The 22289-nt window shown below is 40.1% G+C and overlaps 1 protein-coding gene and 1 pseudogene across 3 annotated transcripts in view; one reads left to right on the forward strand and one right to left on the reverse strand.

Moving 5' to 3' along the window:
- The window catches only part of slc7a1a (solute carrier family 7 member 1a), a 37318-nt gene extending 29168 nt beyond the window's left edge, over positions 1-8150 (forward strand). For all 3 annotated transcript variants that reach the window (XM_066699872.1, XM_066699870.1, XM_066699871.1), the window contains exons 8-12: positions 1847-1949; positions 2442-2653; positions 3420-3571; positions 4591-4699; positions 5038-8150. In XM_066699872.1, coding sequence (XP_066555969.1) covers positions 1847-1949; positions 2442-2653; positions 3420-3571; positions 4591-4699; positions 5038-5243 — 782 coding nt within the window. In that variant the 3' untranslated portion in view covers positions 5244-8150. The remainder of the gene's footprint in view (positions 1-1846; positions 1950-2441; positions 2654-3419; positions 3572-4590; positions 4700-5037) is intronic.
- An 8529-nt stretch (positions 8151-16679) lies between these two features.
- Positions 16680-19263, reverse strand: LOC136747240 (putative nuclease HARBI1; annotated as a pseudogene).
- Positions 19264-22289: the final 3026 nt, after the last annotated feature.

The raw sequence follows: 22289 nt of genomic DNA on the forward strand, positions 1-22289 counted from the left end.
CTGTGATGTTATACAGTGGCTTTCAAAAGTATTCACCCCCCTTGGACTTTTCCACATTTCATTTTGTTACAACATGAAATCAGAATGGATTTTATCAGGATTATTTTCCTCTGATCAACACAGAAAAGGTCCATAATGTCAAAGTGAAAATATAATATGCAAATTGTTTGGAATTAATTACAAATACAAAACAGAAAATAATTGAATGCATAAGTAATCACCCCCTTTGCTCTTACGCACCTGATTGAGCTGTGATTAAAACAATTGTCTTTAGAAGTCACAGTATTAGCTGAATGGAGTCCACTTCTGTGCAATTAAGTTGTGTCACATGATTTCAGGTTAAATACACCTGTCTCTGGGAGGTCCCACAGTTGGTTATTACAATTCGTAAAAAAAACTACATCATGAAGACGAAGGAACATTCAAAGCAAATCGGGGAATAAGGTTCTTCACAAGGTGGACTCCATTCAACTAATACTGTGACTTCTACAGACAGTTGTTTTCAGCACAGCTCAATCAGGTGTGTCAGAGCAAAAGGGGTGATTACTTATGCATTCAATTATTTTCTGTTTTGCATTTGTAATTTATTCCGAACAATTTGCATATTATATTTTTCACTTTGACATTATGGACATTTTCTGTGTTGATCAGTGGCAAAAACTCCTGATTAAATCCATCATGTTGTAACACAATGAAATGTGGGAAAAGTCCAAGGTGGGTGAATACTTTTTAGAGCCACTGTATCTGTGTGCATGATGGGATTCATGAACAAATGAGAAAACAACATCTGATATTTCAAGATGCTGAATAGTTTTATTTTTGTTAAATTGTGTCTTGGAGGGGGGGGGGCAGGGCTGGAGGTCTAGCTATATGACCTTGGAGGGGAACTAACCAATCCTTTATGACTTGTTATGCTTGTTTGTCTGAAAAGAGGAAACCAAACTTGCTGTATTAAGAAATACATGGTTTCTCAAACTTGATTGTGACCTGTGTGCATAAGCTGAAGGGATCTGGATATATACGACTTGTTGTATTAATATTTGTGTAAAATGCCAATGATCAGTACTGTGTCTGGAGAGCTGTGTCTGTGTACCTTTAAGGAAATACTTCTATCTTTTGCAATCTTTGCACAGCATGGGAGACTATAGAGTGTGATTTATTTCAACCTTACACCTTGTGCGATCACACAGCAGATGTGTCATGAAGCGGTCCCTATTAAAATTAATTCAACTGTAATTTCTGTCAGTTTAGTAGTGAAGATGATAGCCTAATTGATTTACGCAATGTATAATCCAATAGATGAAATTAACAATTGGGAGGTCGGGAACATTCTAAATGGAGAGGGGCTTTAATCAGTTTTTATATACAAAATGGCATACATTTTTAGTGCAGGTAAAAGTTGTAGTAGGAAGTTTGGAATTTTAACTTCTATGTGTGAATATTCTTCTTTTGTGTGTTTTATGCTAAGAATGAATAGCTAATTCAAAGTACTCATTCTCTTCAATAAATAAGCTTATAGTATGTTTTGCAAGCAATATTTTACATGTTTAAGAAAACAATAACAGAAAATGAAGGATATTGTTAAGAAATTACAAAGTGTAGTCCATGCATATCCACATTTGGGATATAGAATGTACCATAGAAGTTTACAAGTGCAACTTTCCTTATTTGACATAAATGCTGAAATGAAATTAATCAATATCTCCAATTTAACAGTAATGCTCATCACCAATAATAAGGAATGCAAGGAATAATGTGTTTTAACAAAGCATTGTTTATGTAAACAATATACAAATACAAACTTTTATGGTTTGCAGCTTTTAATTATCTTTCCCTCTTCTTCCAGCTGTCATGGCTTTCCTCTTTGACCTGAAGGACTTAGTGGACCTCATGTCCATTGGCACTCTTCTGGCCTACACGCTGGTTGCGGCCTGTGTTCTTGTCCTCAGGTTGGTAACACTTTGTGATAATTCCCTGCATCTTTCCTCATTGCAGTTCATTTCCAGGAGCAAATATGCATATGGAGTATTTTTCCCAGCCATGTACTTCAGGAAAATATAAAGTAATTTCCTGGGAAATTTTCAGTTCACCAGGAACAAGACTAGAAAGCCCCTTTCAGCAGGAATTCCCAGGGGATTTTTTTCTGGTGTTAAATGCTAGTACTGCACATGTTCGACTATACTTCCAGAGCCCAAATAGCTGTCCTTTTGAGATCGTATTTATTATATTTCATATTAATATTCCTATACAGTGCAAGTAAGAGATGTATAACAGAGCATTTGCCTTACCACTTTCTTTCTTTAAATATCGTTGCCATGGAAAATCGCATACAGACCAATGGGTAACAAAAAATAATTGATTTGTAAAGCATATGTTTATTTTGTCTTTTTCTCACAGTAGCTTATGTAATGATGCTGAAGAGAACTTCTCTTGTGATCTAGGTATCAACCTGAACAGCCGAGTCTGGCCTACGAGAGGGCCAACACTTTGGATGAGAGTGAACTGACAGAGTCGGTTAGCAACAGTGATTCTCAGACAGGCATACTGCCTTTTGGGGAAGACAAATTCAGCATAAAGGGTTTGTTTTTCCCAGAGAACTCCAATCCCACCCACCTCTCTGGCTTTGCAGTTAACATCTGTGCCAGCAGCCTTGGTAAGCCTCCAGAAATTCAAGCTGTCTGTACACACAACTTCACAATACACCACCACCTCATTTACACACTCTCCAGTTCGCTAGTTCTCCATATTACCCTCTCTCAAGAGACTAGAGCATCCCATTGTTAGACTTGTTTGTTTTAGTTTGACTTCAGAATGCTGCATATTTAGTGACTTTTTTTATGTCAAACTTTAACATATTAATAGACAATAATTCACAGCATATTCAGTGTACGTTAAACCTTTTAAAATAGAGTTCACTAGTTTCTGAGAGGGATACAACAAGCCCTACGTATTCTGTGGACCTGATTTCTGAACTGTAGTGGAGTCGCAGGTAGGCCTTAATTGTTGGGCTCTTCAGCCTTAAATCCAGGTAAAATACAAAAGAAAAATGAATGAGTTCAAAACATAAATTAGTTATTTCTGAAGTGGCATGCGTGCCTTCACAAACATAATAGTACACCTTTTTATGTGTTTATTAATTTTAGTCATAACTGTTAGATCCATTTATAAACACATTGAATTGCAATCAAGGTCAGTTTGATGTATGTGTCACAACACTTTGTGCAGATTATCAACAGTAATGCATAATTAAAATGATGACCAGGACTGGTTGCTCTGGCTGGAGAGACTGCATTGATGACAAGAGGTTATTTTACCCAGACAGAGTGAGCATGTCGTGCTGAAAGCCAGTGTTGAGCCCTGGCCAGTTGTGGCTGTGTGCCCACACTGTGCTAAGCCTCCTTCACTCGTGTCCTTGGCAGGGCTCCTGGTCTTTGTCTTTTGCGTCGTGGCTGTGCAGGGTGGGATGGAGACGTGGTCTGTGGTGCTGCTCATTTTCCTGGCTGTCCTGAGTGCTTTCATCACTTTCATCATCTGGAGACAGCCGGAAAGCAAGACCAAACTCTCCTTTAAGGTGAGGGCCAAGGGCAGCATTTATTTTTTCTGCCATCCAGGGCAACCATAGTTTCATGAAGATAATGTGAGCACTCTTCTCATAAAGGGAAGGCTTTTCAATGCTGCTGTCGTAGTAACTTAAGCATTTTCATTAATTTCCTAAATAAGCCTTTGTGATACAGCAAATATGAGTTCTTCGTTGTTGTGTTTATTTGGACTAAAATAGTCACAGTTTTTTGTGTTTAAAGTAATTTAGCAGATAATTTGCATTTCACAATCACTAACATTCAAGGTTTAACATTTAGTTTAAAAACATGACCTGACCTAAGTTTTGCTTTTCAGTTTGCAAAGCTTGTGAAAAAAGCTAAGATTTCTGTCCCTATTATTGTGATTTTCAGATCAATGCTTTCCATAAGTCACACCAAATGATATGTTGCAAGTTGCTACTATGTGTATCATGAAATATACATTTATTTATCTGTTAATTAAAACGAATGTAAAATCCATATGTTGGGAATCAACACAACACAGTCATAACTCTTTTGCTTATTGCATTGTTGAATAGAGACACTTGCTGTATCACTTTAGACAGAATGCGAACACCAGTATCCTCAAAATAGTGTTTTACCCAAATCCCTGCTGACAGCTGGATTCTCATACCTATGTAGTTAATGTCTACCAAAAAGGATAATAAACTGAGCTGTGTACTAAGCACTGAAGGAGAGGTTGTCAATGCTCAAGACAACTGTAGCTGCCATTAAACAGTCCTAATCAAATGTAGAACAAATTCTGCCAGGTAATCACTTCATTGATTTCTGCACATCTTGGCCCATTTTATTCACAATGATTGCATTTGATTCAATGTCAAATTCAGTATAAGATAATTTCATTGACTTTTAAGTATTACACCAGAAAGCAAACAAAAATTAAATAATGTTGTAATGAACAAGTGGAGAAAAAATATATTAAGGCTGCAATCGTAGAATGGAACTCAGCTTATGTATTGATTGTTTAACTCTATGCATTTCACATTTACAGGTTCCCTTGCTGCCAATTATTCCCGTCGTCAGTATGTTTGTCAATGTGTATCTCATGATGCAGCTGGACAGAGGAACTTGGATACGCTTTGCTTTGTGGATGCTGATAGGTAAGAAGGATCATTTTTAGCCCATGCACCGTGAAGGAGAATTGCACTGCCATTGCATTACGGTTTGTTTTTAAGGGCTGATACTTAACATGTCATGCTTATTGCCTTTAGAGTAAACCGTGCGTTGGCAGATGATGTGTAGATGATATTGAAAATAATGTATGGACATGCATCTGCTTTTGCACTTCATCAGTACCGCCTATACAAGCTTTTTCATCATGTAAAATCCAAAGTGGCTCACTCTGCTGTGCAATTGAAGTCTGAGTGTTTTTTTTTATTGTTCTTTTTCTTTAATTGAGTAGAAGGTTGTTCACAGAGCAATTGTTGTCTTCTCTCAGGATTCATCATCTACTTTGGGTATGGAATCAGACACAGTACAGAGGGAGCGTTGAGGCATGCAGGTACAGAGACTACTCTGAACGGATACAAACAGACTTCCTCATTAAATGGTGACCCCATGGCTCCAGAGAAAGAGGCCTTTCTGACCGACCCCAATGAGCTAGAACCCAGGAACCAGTGGAACGAAGAAGAGGGAGAATCTTAAACCGCTAGGGAGTGCTCCAGCTCCAACCTGCCTGACCCCTGCTTTAACTAAACACGATGTTGAAGAGACAAGAGAACCAGAATCTAAAAGCAAAAAGGGAATCCAGGCTGCAGAGCTTGCTTGAGCTGTGTGAGATCCATCTCAAAAAGAAAAGAATGGTGGCTAATGCATTGACTTCTTGACTGCTTCAGCGCACTGTGAGCTCTTGTCCGCTAAAAAGTGTAGCTGCGATGACAAGAATCTCAAATGAAGACTTTCAGGAGGTGCTGTGAGAACTAAATACCAAAAACTAAATAGCCAATCATTGTGTAAGAACATTTAAGTTATGCTCCTGGTTATTAGATACAAACTGTTACAGGCTGCTCAGCTTTACTGTATAAGATCACTTGTTCTTGTACTTGCCTTTGCTCAGAAATAGTCAGCAAAGTTTTGTTTTTTGTATTGAACCCCAGTAAAATTGTCAGTAACCTAGGACTTAACAAAACAAAATACGGAACAACAGCAGGTCTTTCATAACTGAGCAGAAGCAATACTGGGAAGGTTTTGGGTCAGATTCAGTCAATTTCTCAGTCAGGTAGAAATGTGGAAAATGTCAATTCTGCGCTTGTCTCATGTAACATGTCCATACATGTTACATGTTGAGTGAGAGGCTCTGTCACATGACATGCTACAGTAGAGCAAATACTGTAGGTATTTATGGGTATTTAAAAAATATATATTACAGTACATACCAGAGCAGTCCAAATAGGTTGGAAGCCTAGGTCTGTGACCATATTATTTATTTATTAGCAGGCCCTTATCCAGGACCATATCATGTGACTGCTTGGTGATTTAGGCTAGCTATCATTGAGCCTCTAGTACCTCGGACCTAGTACTCATGGCAAGTGTAACAATTCATTAGAGAAATCAAACGATTGCCACTGACTTGACCTCTTGAAAGAGTGCAACTCAAAATCAAAGAGAAATTAAACATTTTTGAAATTTGGGGGTATGATGAAGAGTAAAGGAAACTTTCAACTGAACAGCTTAACCCAAGTTGCTGATGTTTATAGAGCTGCAGAAATCAGTCCTAACCATTCGGTTTTTTGTTTGTTTGCTTTGTTGTTTTTTTGGAGTGCAGACTTATGCTTTGCATAATTCATTACTGGCTAGCTTTAATTAAAAGCTTATATGCCGCATGACAATGGATGCATTCAGAGCTACAGTGCTGGTCACTAGGACTTGGAAATGCTAAACATCCATCTTAATATGAGTTTTAGGTGTATGTTTTTGTTTATTTTAATAATTGAACATGACCTGTTTGGCAGAGAAGGAAAATAGTAGCATGCTAAAATTATAGAAGTGATTTTAGGTAAATATTTGGTTTGCTTTGTTCAATATGAACTGAGAACTGGATTGATAAACACCTTGGTCAGTAATACTGACTCACTAAAGTTGAAGGACCTGCAAATAGAGCAAGTTATGCAAAGATGTAGCTTTGTAAACCTGCCCCTCAATAGGACACATAGGTGTACGTACCTCTTTTTCTTATAAATTATCTTTAATTCAGCATGGTCTGCAGCACCACATAATATTATTAGGAAAATGACACCCTGATTTCTTTTAGTTACAAGCATTTTGGCCTGTTAGGGGACGAAACTGGGTGTATTAAATGTAAGTGTCTCACCACCAGTCCTTATGTCTGAAAAAGCTCTCCTGAAGAGCATGTGAATTTTAGTCAATCAATCAATTTGTATTTATTTAGAATAGTGCCCTTTGTATTGTAGCCACAGAGTGCTTTACAAACCAAATAAACAGAACAAATACATAAACCATGAATAATGAAATAAAATAAACCATTTGGCAAGGAGGAGCTAAAAAACGAAAACTCTTACAGGATGGCATTGTTATAGGAGAAAATAAATATCTGGGGCTTAAGTCCTAGGTTGCCTCCTCTCCGGGTAGTATAATAACCCTGTTTCCACTGGCTTAAATGCCTGGAGGGTTTTGTGGCCGGTTAACTATCTGCTGCCAGACATGGCCATAAGCATCCATCACCCACTGAGGAAAGTGCCGTGTGGGATCACAAATAAATTAGTTTTATTAGCAGTATGGAGTGAAACAATGACTGCTTACAGTTAATATCTGAGTGTATTAAAAACTTGCCGAACACAGATTTCACAGGACCAATTGCAGTGCTGTGACTTGTTAAAAATAAACTGAAAGACAATAATCAAAGCAGCCGGTTTTATTAATATTTTATGAATAATTGGACGGTGTTTCAGGCTGTTATCCTGTGAATGGTTTGCAGGTCTGTTGTTTAACAGCTTCGCAGAGACAATCAGTATGAAGATGATTTAGTTAACGTGTGCCCATTTACAAGTTAAATTAATGAATAAATAAATACAGCAGATCTGGGTTTCCCTCTAAAACATTAAGGACATTTAATAATTGCATCCATAAACGCCATGACTGAAACGTGCACACTTTATTTAAATTATAACCTGCTATATTGTAGCTGCTTGTACTGTATGATTAATTGTGAAACGTGTGTATTTTGTTTCAGCTGTAACTTGCCCTGGTTAAAAATAATACGGCAAAAAGTGTTGTTTGCAGTTACAAATCTGTAGTAAGAGTAATAAGTTAAGGGCGTCAAGTTGAGCCATTTAAAATACATATCTACTATCACATATCTTGATGATGATTACAATAATAACAATAATAATAAATAGCAAATATTTATTTTTATTGTTCCACATGGAAACGTTTTTTTATGGTAACGTAATGCTTATCTGAATATAATGTTGTCTATACACGTTTAGCTCTTCCTAATATCTCTTGACAGAAATGTGTATGTATTACGCTGTTTACAATCATGTAAAGCAGAAAGAATAAAATAGACACAAAAGTCCTTTCCACGTCAGGCTATATCGCTCGTAGTGTTGTTTTGTCTTTGCTTTTAAAACTAAACACAAACTAAACCCACAATCCTTTTGCTCCTCCTTGCTACAGTGGCCTGGTTTTACAAAAAGCTCTGGGACGTGTCCAGCACGGCATGGTATGGTACGGCACGGGCGCTTAAGCCCGAGGCATAATTATATGATAGAGCAGCAAGAAGATCAGAAAGTTCACAGTACACAGAAAGTGGAACTGCTTCACAGTTCATTAAACTTGAAACATTTGTCCCAAAAACTGGTCAAAATAAGTAATAATTTAGTAGTTGGGACCTAAAAGTATATGCATTAAATTATAAGATATAAAATGACAGCGGGACATTTCTGAATATACATCAAGGTATAGTACCTCATCAGGTATGTTAGTGGCACTCTCTATCTTTCTTGCTCACATCGGGACTCAAAACAAAACTGCTGAACATGAATTAAAATAGGCTTCTAGGTTTATTCCTCAGCCAGTGCTTCATGAAATATATGTAGCATAATGTTTTATTCAGTCTCCACAGCATTAAATAAACACTATTCTAGAGTTTTCCCCACCATCTATAAATCCTCAGGTATTTAGAATTTACAGATTTGTTTTCCATTGTTGTCACATTCAAACTGAGATGAATACTCGACACTCCATGTATGTAAATCCCATGGACCCTGGCATCTTTCACTTGCAATATAAGTGTGCATTATTTGTCTAATAATGACAAAGGCTTTAGGTAAGCATGGCAGGGGTGCCCCAACCATGCCAACCACCCCAACGAATGCCATCTGTGGCCCCCCGGTAGTGTGAACGAAACACCGTCAGCAGCACCCCTCCCCCACCCACACCCCCTGAATATTATAGAAACCCCGCTGGTGCCACCCCAAGATTTTCAGTGGCCCCATCTGGCCACACCTAAGAAAAAAAATCTGGGTGCACCACTGAAGCATGGTGGAGATTTTATCCCACTAGATGTTTTAATACTTTTCGACTTACTGAAGTGCTGTGCCTCTGTGTCATACATAATTTTTCGTCACTGGAAAAAGAGAATATATTCATAAAACTACTACGCTGTTAAATGAATCTTCAATTTAAAGTGAAAAAGGACAGAATGAAGAAAGGACATTAATAAATCCTCATTGCCAAAACAAGTTATTGAAAAAGCATTGCACTAACTTTCATAACAGGTTAAAGTGATAGCTCTTCAGCTTCACTGACAGCCTATTTTACGGCTGTAATAACTGCCACTCTCTGTCTCCTTTCTGTTTATAAATCAGCCTGATCTCCACATAATATATTCACAGCTTAGTATTCCAGTGTCACACATTTTGTTAAAACTACCTATACCATGGCAAATTGCAAGGTGTTTTTTTTTGTGTGTGTAACCTGTAAGATAAGGACGTCTTCCAATAAATAAAGAAATAGAAATAAAAATAATATATAATTTAAATCTGTCCCCAACATGAAATGGTCAGGTTTGAAACCTTGAGTGGCAATACACTTTCACTGAAATGAAAGTTTTGGGGCAGAAGGTTCAAGTAGTGAGTTGAATAAAAACAAATCTCTCTCTCTCGTTCTATTTCTATTTCTCTCTTTCTATTTATATATATATATATATATATATATATATATATATATATATATATATATATATATATATATATATATATATATATATAAACAGATATTTTGTTTGCTTTTTTCAGTAAATTATTTCAGTGCAAATACGTTTTTTTTTTTTAAGTATATATTTACTGAGGAGCCTCTTTTTGTATTTCAAAACTATAATCATCTTTTAGCTGCTATACTGTTTAATGTTGGCAAGCTGAGCTATTGCTGTCTGAAAGGTATGATGAGCTGTAGTTGACATACAAAATAAAATGTAAAAGGGTATATATAACTTCTTGCTGTAAGGGCCTTTCAGTGCAGTACTACCTTTCTGAAACAGAAGCACAGTTGGGTAAATGTAGACTTTAATTGTATTGCACAAGTGTCACAGAAGAAAAGCATCAATGACGAAATACACTGCCCTACCTGTGGTGCTATGATTTACAGTTTGCCATGAGCTTTCTTGATAGCTGTGCCTTGAATGCTTGAATCAGCACAATCTGTTTGATGTGGCACTGTAGCAGTAGGAGAGGAACGGTGGGGAGGGAGGGTTTGGGGGGGTGTGTGTGTGTGTGTGTGAAGCGGGGTGGGTTATGTTGTTGTTTATGTATATGAATAATTATATGTATATTTTGTATCATCATTTGTCTTTTCAAAATATTCAGTACTATGGGCACAACCCATGGCTACTGTCCAACTTCTGAGCATGAGTCTGTATGTATGCATGAGGAATTCCTCAACAAACCATTCATAAATTCGCCCATTCTGTAAATAAGGCTGTATTATTTAAAAATCTGTCCTGAAAGAGTAGCACATTGTGCAGCTTTCTAGAAGTATGGACTGTGATGCATTGAATAGACTCTTGCCACTAGTACCAAAAGCAAAAACTACCAAAGTGTGTCAAACATTTTTAATTAATGTTCCCACCCCAATTAACCTGTAGTTCCACAATGTATGCTGTCAGAGCTGGAAATTCATTTTCATTCGGCCTAAAAAGTGGCGGATGCCACAGAGGAAACTATATTATTGGACTGTTTGATATCCGTATTTCATGAAAGTGAATGTAGAGTATTTTATTTTCCAGTACTGGCTAGAACCCATGCTTCAGTAATGCAAGAATGTATGATAATCTAAAATAAAAAATAAAATAAATGCTTTTTGTTAGGCTAAAGGTTCAAAAGAAACCGCTTGTTACCCTTGTAAAATGTATACCTACCTCAAATGAATTCCATTAATTAAATTAAGCGCATGTATGAATTGTTAAATTAATTACAAGTGTACTAACCTCCAACTATATTTACTTGCATATCTAATTTGTGTAAGACCAGAGTAAATGCATTGTGCCCATTGTTTATCAGATCTGTTACAAAAGTAACACTCACTCAGGTCTCACACGTTCATTTTCAGTGAACGTCGGTCACTTTAAACTTTGACATTTGAATAGTTGTCTGAAAGATTATATAAAAATAAACTTGAACTGTTTTACTGTTTGAGGTAGAACAGAAAAGTTAATGTCTGACTAGTGAAATTATTGACCATTTTATCTCCACTTTGCAGCGATTCCTTCGTTCAGTTTTGATGAAGTGGTTGCATAACAGCAAAACCATGACACTGCATTAAACCATATTAGCCACAAACACACATTGAAACAGATAAACCTACAAAAATATAACTGTAATACAGTTGATCCTATTGCCCAGTTCACACACATCCTCCATATTAAGATGGGTGATATTAGGAGGATATTCAATGAGAAACTCATGGATAAATACAATCTCAATGTTAGGAAAACCCATAGACACACACACACATATATATCCTAATGATGATATGCAGAGTGCAGCATATTATTATTATTATTATTATTATTATTATTATTATTATTATTATTATTTAACTAATGGATACATGATAGAGTAAGAATATTACTTTGATGGCCATATACATCATTTTTCTGTAGATCGATTGTACGGGTAGACACAATTTTGCTTTGAGAAAAAGGGTGCCCTATAATGGAGGAAAGGAAATGCTGTGTATAACTAACTGTACATATTACAGTATGTCACATTACTCCGAATCTAATGTTAAGTTGGGGTGATGGGGTTGAATTATATTTTTAGCTCATGGAAATACAGTTGCCTACCACAGAGGAGCTTTGTATAGTACACATTTCACATCACGTAAATAATGTTTTTCTGAATTGAAGGTCATGTATCAGTGTATAATTTACATCCTTCCGGACCATTCTGAATGTCATACTGCTGCGTGCATTCATAATGTTGAGTTCCTTTTGACGTGGCTTACTGTATTTATGCTCATGCAATGTAAAATACAGAGTTGCAATTCGGGATCTGCTGCTGTAAATAAAAGTGCTTTTAAAAACAAAACAGGGCCTTCTGGTGACTACTGTGTTCTTTTCAGTTACCTCACATACATGAAATTCAAGGGGGGAAGGGAAATGGCATTAAAGCCAGAGTAGAGATTTCACACATTCATTTCTCAAGAGGGATTTATGTTTGTGTTTTTTTGTTTTTGTTTTACAGAAATAAGTTACATGCTGAAGTGGACCAATTTAATATCGTGTAGGAGTCAGGTTGACAGCTGGATTTCGATAGATGCCATTCAGGCACTGCTGAGTATCTCAAAATAGCAGAGTGAATTACACGGCTGAAATCTTCAAAACATTTCAGTGAGTGCAAAAGTGCTATTGATGATGATGATCCTTAAGACCACCCTACTAACACACAATGTTAGCTGGGAATGGACCAAGACCTGCCTCTAGATGGCAGTACTGATAAAGGATTTACACTGACCTATACCTTTCAGTTTTCAGTCGTCAGCTTTGCTTCAGGTGAGTGCCTTCAGCCTCAGTATTTTGTGTTCCTCATTTTCACCTAGTTAATAAAAACCAAAAACATGACATGTTTACTAGTAAAGACTGACTATACCTATACTACCATTCAAAAGTTTGGGGTCACTTAGAAATGTCCTTGTTTTCCATGAAAACATACATTAAATTAATTTGAATAGGAAATATAGCAAAATGAATAGGAAATATAGTCATTGACAAGATTAGAAATAATTTTTTATTGAAATAATAATTGTGTCCTTCAAACTTTGCTTTCGTCAAAGAATCCTCAATTTGCAGCAATTACAGCATTGCAGACCTTTGGCATTCTAGTTGTCAGTTTGTTGTAATCTGAAGAGATTCACCCCATGCTTCCTGAAGCACCTCCCACAAGTTGGATTGGTTTCATGGGCACTTCTTACGTACCATACGGTCAAGCTGCTCCCACAACAGCTCAATAGGCTTGAGATCCGGTGACTGTGCTGGCCACTCCATTATAGACAGAATACCAGCTGATTGCTTCTTCCCTAAATAGTTATTGCATAGTTTGGAGCTGTGCTTTGGGTCATTGTCCTGTTGTAGGAGGAAATTGGCTCCAATCAAGCACTGTCCACAGGGTATGGCATGGCGTTGCAAAATGGAGTGATAGCGTTCCTTCTTCAAGATCCCTATTACCCTGTACAAATCTCCCACTTTACCACCTCCAAAGCACCTCCAGACCACATTGCGTCCACCATGCTTGACAGATGGCATCAAGCACTCCTCCAGCATCTTTTCATTTGGTCTGCATCTTAATTTTTTCTTTTTATTGGCCAGTCTGAGATATGGCTTTTTCTTTGCAACTCTGCCTGGCAGGAATGTTCATCAATAACCTGTCGGCAAAACCTGCAATATAATTGAGCACCATTACAAAATACAAGGAGCTCAAGAAAAATGTTCTGATCCAAGCTCGGTTAGGTTCTAAGTAAACGGCTAATCAGCCAAATGCTGTTCATGTGTGTGTGTGTGTGTGTGTTTGGGGTTCTGTGTGTTGGGGATGAGCTGTTTAGAGCGTGCTTGTTTTACAGCGGGGTAGTTAGGGGGTTAAGGTTTAGCTCCGGGCTGGAACACGGGAGGCGCCGTGATTGGAGGACCAAGTCATGGGGCCAGAGGGCATAAATAGGGGTGCCCGGCTAATTAGTGAAGTCGCTCCAGCCTGAAGACTGTCTGTGTTGAATAAAGTTCCTGTTTGTGGTTAACCCTGCGTCCTCTCCGTCATTCCTGCCGTTGACGATATGACAAACAAAAAGTCTGTATCGTTACAATACATAATAACTATGTGAATAAATCAATCAATAAATAAATTAATTAATTAATGGAGTACTGGTGTCCTGTCCTGGGTGTATTCCTGCCTTGCACTGTATGCCTGCTGGGATCAGCTCCGGCTTCCCCACGACCCTCATCCGGATAAGCGTTTTTGAAGATGGATGGATTGATAATGCAGTATAAATGAGTTTGTGTTTAATTTCACCTCCACATAAAATGCATACACAATAAAGGCATTTATTATTTTAGTTATTTAGTATTATCTTGTTGATATGGCCTGGGGTTCTAGTTTAATGAATAAAATAATTGGAAAAAAATAAGATTTCAGGAGTTCAGTCAACTATAATGTTTGATGTGTCCAACAGTGTGTGACAGGGTTAGGCGTGCGCCTGCAAAGTGCCATGGCGCGCACGCTGTGCTGAAAGTGTTGTATAATTGAGAGAGAGAGAGACAGAAACCATCGGAAGAGTGAGCATAGTGATATTTATTTACTTATTTTTGTTTCCATATTGCTTATTTTTCCTATTTATATGCCTATGAAATAATTTACCCCGGGGACCCCTGGTTTATACATTTTAAACTCCAAAAATCTGGGCCTGGAATTTTCTCCTGGTTTTGGAAATGCAAATATATATATACACACATACAGACAGCTCACTGAAATAATGCTTAATTCCTCCTGAAAAGTGATGAAATTAAAAGCTATTGCATCATGTATACTTACATGCCTTTGGTATGTCATAGAATAAACCAAAGAAGCTGTGAAAAGAGATTAATTTTTGCTCATTATACCAAGATATTCTAAAATGGTCTGTACACATTTGTTGGTACCCCTTAGAAAAGATAATAAATAATTGGATTATAGTGATATTCCAAACTAATTAGTTCCTTTAATTTATATAACACATGTCTCCAATCTTGCAATCAGTCATTCAGCCTATTTAAATGGAGGAAAGTAGTCACTGTGCTGTTTGATATCATTGTGTGCACCACACTGAACATGGACCAGAGAAAGCAAAGGATAGAGTTGTCTGAGGCGATCAGAGAGAAAAGAATGGAGAAGCATGGTAAAGGCTACAATACCATCTCCAAGCAGCTTGATGTTCCTGTGACAATGGAATTTGCTAAAATGCATATTGACAAGCCACAATCCTTCTGGGAGAATGTCCTTTGGACAGATGAGTCAAAACTGGAGCTTTTTGGCAAGTCACATCAGCTCTATGTTCACAGAAAAAAAAAATGAAGCTTTCAAAGAAAAGAACACCATACCTACAGTGAAACATGGAGGAGGCTCGGTTATGTTTTGGGGCTGCTTTGTTGCGTGTGGCACAGGGTGCCTTGAATCTGTGCAGGGTACAATGAAATCTCAAGATTATCAAGGCATTCTGAGCGTAATTAACTGCCCAGTGTCACAAAGCTCTGTCTCAGTTGCAGGTCATGGGTCCTCCAACAGCATAATGACCCAAAACACAGTTAAATTACCCAAGAATGGATAAGAACAAAACATTGGACTGTTCTGAAGTTGCCTTCTACGAGTCCTGATCTGAATTCTATCAAACATCTATGGAAAGAGCTGAAACTCCCAGTCTGGAGAAGGCACCCATCAAACCTGAGACAGCTGGAGCAGTTTGCTCAGGAAGAGTGGGCCAAACTACCTGTTAACAGGTGCAGAAGTGTCATTGAGAGCTACAGATAACGTTTGATTGCAGTGATTGCCTCTAAAGGTTGTGCAACAAAATATTAGGTTGAAGGTCCCATCATTTTTGTCCATGCCATTTTCATTTGTTTCATTATTTACAATATGTTGAAAAATAAAATCAAAAGCAAAGTCTGATTTCTATTAAATATCGAATAAACAACGGTGGATGCCAATTTTGTCAGTTTCAAGTTATTTCAGAGGAAAGTGTATATTCTTTGTTTTTTTTGGAGGGGTACCAACAACTTTTAGAACATCTGTATATATATTATAACTCGTGATAGATTACCTTCTCTGTATTGTCCCAAAAATTTGAACACTCGCAGAACAGGTGGAAACGGTGTGGTGTGTATTCATTGATAAAGAAAAAAATTATAGAAATGAACCTGTCTCTGGGTCCTCAAATCTACAACAAATGAAATCAACTTGCCAGGGACCGCAGCCAGACTGCTGCCGTCTTCCGGGGCTAGAAGACTAACTCTGCCTCCTCTGGTGGAACGACCTTCCCACTGAAGTCAAAATGGCAGAGTCTCTGACCTCCTCCAATGTTTTGTCATGCTCTTGCCTTTGCATTAATAGCACTCGTATTGTTTATTTAGATTTCCCCTATGCTCCCTCTCCCTTAGCTATTAACTTTGACTTAACATCTTGTCTGCACTTATCAGCTTTTACAGTCTAGAATGTAAGACCTTATATATTGCTTACTGTATCTCCTATACACTTGTGTAAATTCTAAATTTGTAAAATGTATTATGCTTGAACTGCAACTGTCTCCCTTTGTTCCTCATGTGCTTTTAAATACCTCTCCCCAAGTGCATTCAATTATTCTATTACACCAATTAGCCCACAACCAATTATAGCCTGAAGAGGCTCTACCAAGATGGCCGCCTTGTCTTCAGCCTCCTTTCCCAAGATTTAGTGCACCTTCCTCAACCCGCAGGGTCCCAGAGCCTCCCACTCCACCTCTGGGAATGTACACTCCATCACATACAGCTCTGGAAAAAATTAAGAGACCACTTAACATTGATTTCTGAACTTGGAGTGGTCACTTAATTTTTTCCAGAGCTGTATATATATGTAACTTAGAAGCATCCATGCACCGCAGCATCTTCACTCCCATGAGGTGCTGGCCCAAATAAAGCAGGTAGCTACCTGATGAAGACACAGTAGTGTCAAAATAAATTGTTATTCAATAAAATGAAACTTTTATAATAAAAAAGTCTTGTCTAAGTACCTAATAAGTGAGAGTGTGGCTACACACAAGGCAAATATCAGAAAGCATCATGGTGTATCACCATGTAGAATATAGTACAATGTTTTCATAATGTAATTTTGAAGTTCATACTTATGTGAAAATAAAAAATAAAATAATAGTAACAAAGTCCCCAAAATCTTCCAGTGATGCCTGGATCTTACCACTACCGCTAAACGTTCGATTGTCCATCCAAAGTAAATCCAGATACCAAAGAACTCAGCAACAAAAACCCAAAAGGTGAAGTCCATATCTTGTCAACTCCCAAAAGTAGGATCTTGAATTAAAAAAAACAGATGGTGATTCAATCCTCAAGGAGAAAACCAAAAGAAACTATCCATTAGCCCCAAAAGTTGAAAAGTCCTTCTAGGGAGACATTACTGTCTTTGTCAAGCACCAAGAACCAAACATACATACAGACCAGAAAGCCCTGAGGTGTGTACTACGAAGGGAGTTTAATTGCTATACATTGACCATCCTTTGATCAACATGTCTCTATCATATGTAACTTTTTTCCCTTTAAATTTTTAGGAAAGGGAGAAAGCCAATAAATAAACACATAAATCAAAAAAGAATAGTCATGTGTCTTTTCTTATTGGTGGAAAAAATTATTTGTGGTGGCCTCTCTAACGGCTCTTCCTGTTGGGTGATCCCACATCACTGGGTTCATTACGTCTGGTGGCATTGGCAGCTGGCATGGTGATCTTTCTTTTCTAATAGTTGCCATGTTATGGAGCACCACACATGCTGCCACCACCTCACATGCTCCACCGCTCCACACGCACCCGTAAGCCTTGCAGGCCAGCAAAAGCGTGCTTTGATGACCCCAAATGTCATCTCTGTCCTGACCCTTGTGTTTCATTTGTTCCCTTGTTTGTGGGTCAGGATAGTGGGTCATCAGGTAACGCAGACATGGGTAGTCTCTATCCCCAAGCAGCAGGCCATCAAAACACCCTTTGAACGATAGAAAGAAATTGTCACAATACAGCATGATGTGTTAAATATAGGGTGGTGGTTGTGTTACCTTGTTCAAATCTCTGACCAAGAGTGGATTCCTGAAAAATGCGTGAATCATGCACCGACCCAGGCCACCTAGCCTTCAGACTGGTCACCGTTAAATGGTGATCACATGTCATCTGACAAAGGATTTCAGGCCATTTTAACATACTACCATTGTAAGATCACCACTTAATGTGTCTTTAATTGTCTTGAATATAAACAGAAGTTTTAAGGACAAAATAATGTAGGCTAGCCTAAATGTCTGATCAAATATGATATGATCAAATACCTGAACACTGATGCTGTGAAATGACTTCCTATTCACATAATCTCCCTCATGTTCTCCCAGGGGCACTCTAATGGGGATATGCATACAGTCAATCACACTGAAGAATCGCCTTTTAATTGCTCTCAGAAAAATCAGACTGTAGAGTAGATTGAATCAAACAGAGTCTTTATTCAAGCTGCTTGGAGAAAAGTAATACACACAGACACGCAGGTCTCTGTCCTTACTTCCCTAAAATCATAGAGCTTACATGATGTTATATACATACTGCAATATCCTGGACAGGGTGAGTTTGAACCAATAAGGGGGAGACAACTCCCTATCTTATGATATCCTCACTATCTTCCTGATTAAGCTTAAACACAATGTTTTCTATTTTATGCCCAAATATGGAGACATATGTAGCCATTTTGTTATTTATATTCCACACGCATAAAAAGACTCTTTGATCTTTTGACCCCTTTTATGGCCAGGGAACACAACAAATGCATCCAGCTGTTTAGTGAGAGCAAGTACCACCTTGCAAACTGCATGGCATACAGTATTCTTGCTCAGATGTTCAGCATCACCGATGGAATATATGAAGTGTTCGCTGGCAAAATATCGCAAAGCAAGGCACACTGTTCAACAGTGAGGGCATCACTCCGGCGAGTGGCATTGGAGACGTCTGGCCCTAGAAGCCGGCAAAGATACTGAATTCCCTCAGATGAGAATCGATATCTTTCATAGAGAACATCATCAGGGTAAGCTAGAGGAGTTGCATGGTCTCTAAACACCCTCACCTTGCGGAGTGAGCCTCTCACAATCCGTGCGCCAGTGTCGATTGGGTCTTCCAAATGTGCCAGCATTTTTCCCGACAAGATTGTGGGCGGAAGAGCGGCGCTTATATAGGGTAACATTGAAGATAACCTGCTCGGAGCAGTTTAGAGATGCAGCGTAAATTGCTATGACAGCACACCTTGGGTAAAACTTATTGACCTTTCATAGTACGAGTTTATCGTGAAGTTACACCCGACTTCACAAAGTTACTCCTGAAGTTACCTGGATAACCAGTTACCTCGCTTCGTCGTATACCCCTCTGCTCTATTGTTCTCCCAACAGCCATTCCCCCTAGTCATGCAGTGGCCATCTTTAAAATGAAAGGGAGGCGATTTTAAAGAAACACACTCCCATTATGTGGCATCACAACACTTACATCTGTTCTTTCATAGAAACAAACAAAAAAAAGTTATATAAAAGTATTTTATAAAAAAATATTTTTTTTCTAAAAAAGCAAATGTTTGATCTAATTAACAAGTTACTGCTTTTACACAAACAACATAAATAAAATACAACTAACTATATACACCATGGGGCACAGGAGCCAGCTCATGCACCACATGTGGGACATCAGAGCGGTGGCCGCTAGCACATCGAGGCCGAACCAGCTCTATAATGTCATCACAAACTAAACTACATACATTGCGGGGCGCAGGAAACTTTTCATGCGCTTCCTGCACAACCACAGAAGCGGTGGCCGCCAGCCCTACTAGCATAGCTAGGAGCAAGGCCACACCAGCTTGTGACAGTCGTGACAAACAAACAAGATACGTTACGGGACGCAGGAGCAGTTGACACCTGCCAAACAGCACAGCTAACGCAGGGCAACTACAGCTCTTACCGTGTGAATAAATTAACTATGCACACAGCGGGGCACTGGAGAAGCTCAATGGCGTAACACAGCCAGAGCGGGCCACAGACCTGCTGACCAAGGAGCTATGTACACAGTGAGGCAGCTGGGAACACAACGACAGGGCTGTCAGCAAGTCCAGGAGCAGCTTGCGTGGGTGCTCGACTGGAAGGCATAGTCTGGTGGAAGAGACGACACGGTTCAAATAGCTCCATCAGGATGCACTTAACAGGGACACACTGGGAGAGGAAAGGCAGGAGCCAGAGCCCGTAGGCCACTGGGGCTCTACTGCAGCAAACACCGGGTTCCCAATGGAAGGGACCGGTCCCGTCACGTCCAACCTGTAGAACCAGGCAAATATAAGTGGTGAGGCCCAAGCTGCAGCCGCACAAATGTCTGCCAAGGGGGTGCCTTGAAAAAGGGCCCATGATGTGGCAACGCCTCGAGTCAAGTGGGCCACCAGGTGTTCAGGCACCGGGGTCCCGGTGGACTCGTAGGCCATGGTAATGGTGTCCACAATCCAATGCGAGAGGCGCTGCTTTGAAAGCGCCTGGCCCTGTGTCCGTGCTCCATAAGACACAAACAATTGGTCTGAGAGCCGAATGTCCTTAGTGCGTTCCAAATAGCACCTGAGGGCCTGCACAGGGCAGAGCAGGTGAAGCCGACTCTCTTGCTCTGAAGTGAAGGGAGGAGAACGAAAAGCCATCAACTCAATAGGCCTGTCGACATGGAATGGAGACAGCACTTTCAGGAGGAACACAGGGTAACTCACTCACGTGTTTTGCAGAGGTGATTGTCAGTGACACCAGCTTCAGGTCAGCTGAGTTCAGTGGCTCAAATGGGGCTTGGGAAAGTGCATCCAACACTACATCAAGGTGCCATGCGGGCAGTGAAGGGGTGCGAGGAGGCCACAGCCGTCGAGCTCCCTTTAAAAACTGTACAGCCAAGAAATGAGACCCAGGGGGCTCGCCATCAATCCAGACATGACATGCGGAGATGGCTGCCAGATATACTTTGAGCATGGACGGGACTTGCCCTGGTCCAACAGCTCCTGTCGAAATTGAAATATGACCCCGATGGGGCAGTTAATTAGGTCTTGACTGCCGTCTTGGCACCAGGTGCTAAACGTCCACCAGCGGTAGGAATACTGTGACCTCGTAGAGGGAGCTCTCGCAGACTGAATAGTGGCTACTACCACATCTGACAGACCACAGGCAATCAATCGCTCCCGCTCAGGGGCCAAGCCCAGAACTGGAGAAGGCCCGGATTGGGGTGCCAAAGCATGCCCTGTACCTGGGACAACAAGTCCGCCCTCACTGGGAGCTGCCATGGCTCTCCGTGGAGGAGGGCGATCAGGTCTGAAAACCAGAATCTGCAAGGCCACCATGGGGCTATCAGCAGAACTGTCACTCGTTCTCTCCTGACCTTCTCCAGGACCACCAGGAGAAGGGGGAATGGTGGGAATATGTAAAGGAGACAGCGTGGCCATGTGTGGGCTAGCGCGTCGAGGGTGCATCCTGAGAGACCTGAACCATCACTGCAGTGGCCTCAATTGGAGGAGGCTGAGGGGGAGTGTCTATGAACAGCCTCTGGCAATGATACCCTGACACAAGCTCTCAGTTGGAAGAGGGAGAGACAAGTGCATATTGAGGCAACTCTCTCTGGCGCCAATGTGGCGAGCATGGCAACGGAATCGAGGCGCAGTCCGAAGAAATGTGCCTGCTGAGTTGGCATCAGGCGGCTTTTCTCTCGATTGACCCGAAGGCCCAATTCAGGCAGCTTAACATCAGGTTTGTGTGGTTCTGAACCTGCTCCCTCGAGTGAGAACAAACCAGCCAGTTGTCTAGATAATTGAGGACGCGGACCCCTTGACAACACAAGGGGGCTAACACGACGTCCATGCACTTGGAAAAAGTGAGTGGGGCTAGCGACAGGCCGAAGGGGAGAACAGCAAACTCAAACGCTCAGCCCTCGAAGGCGAAGTGGATTAACTTCCTGTGTGCCTGCGCAATGGGAATGTGAAAGTACGCATCTTTCAGATCCACCGTGGTGAACCAGTCACCGGGCTTGATGGCGTGGGACATGGTGTGCAGGTTGAGCATCTTGAAGTGCAACACCTTGAGGTGGCGGTTCAGGTGCCTCAGATCCAAGATGGGGCAGAAACCGCCATCTTTCTTGGGCACAAGGAAGTATGGGGAATAAAATCCCTCGTGCTGCCCCGGTGGGGGCACTTCGCGGATTGCTCACTCCAGGAGAGCGGCAATTTCGATGCGAAGCACCGCACACTGCAATGGGTCCTTCACTCACATCCACACCACGCCCTGGAAGGGGAGTGGATGTGTCTGAAATTGTAGGGAGTAGCCAACTGATATCACTTGGAGCACCCAAGAGTCTTGGGTGCAGAGTTGCTAATTTGAGAGTTGCTGGGGGGTGTAAAGGTGGGCCAGAGGCTGCTGGAATGCCTCAGGGACAGGGC

Source organism: Amia ocellicauda, chromosome 3, assembly GCF_036373705.1.
Source record: "Amia ocellicauda isolate fAmiCal2 chromosome 3, fAmiCal2.hap1, whole genome shotgun sequence".
NCBI classification, from domain to species: Eukaryota; Metazoa; Chordata; class Actinopteri; order Amiiformes; family Amiidae; genus Amia; species Amia ocellicauda.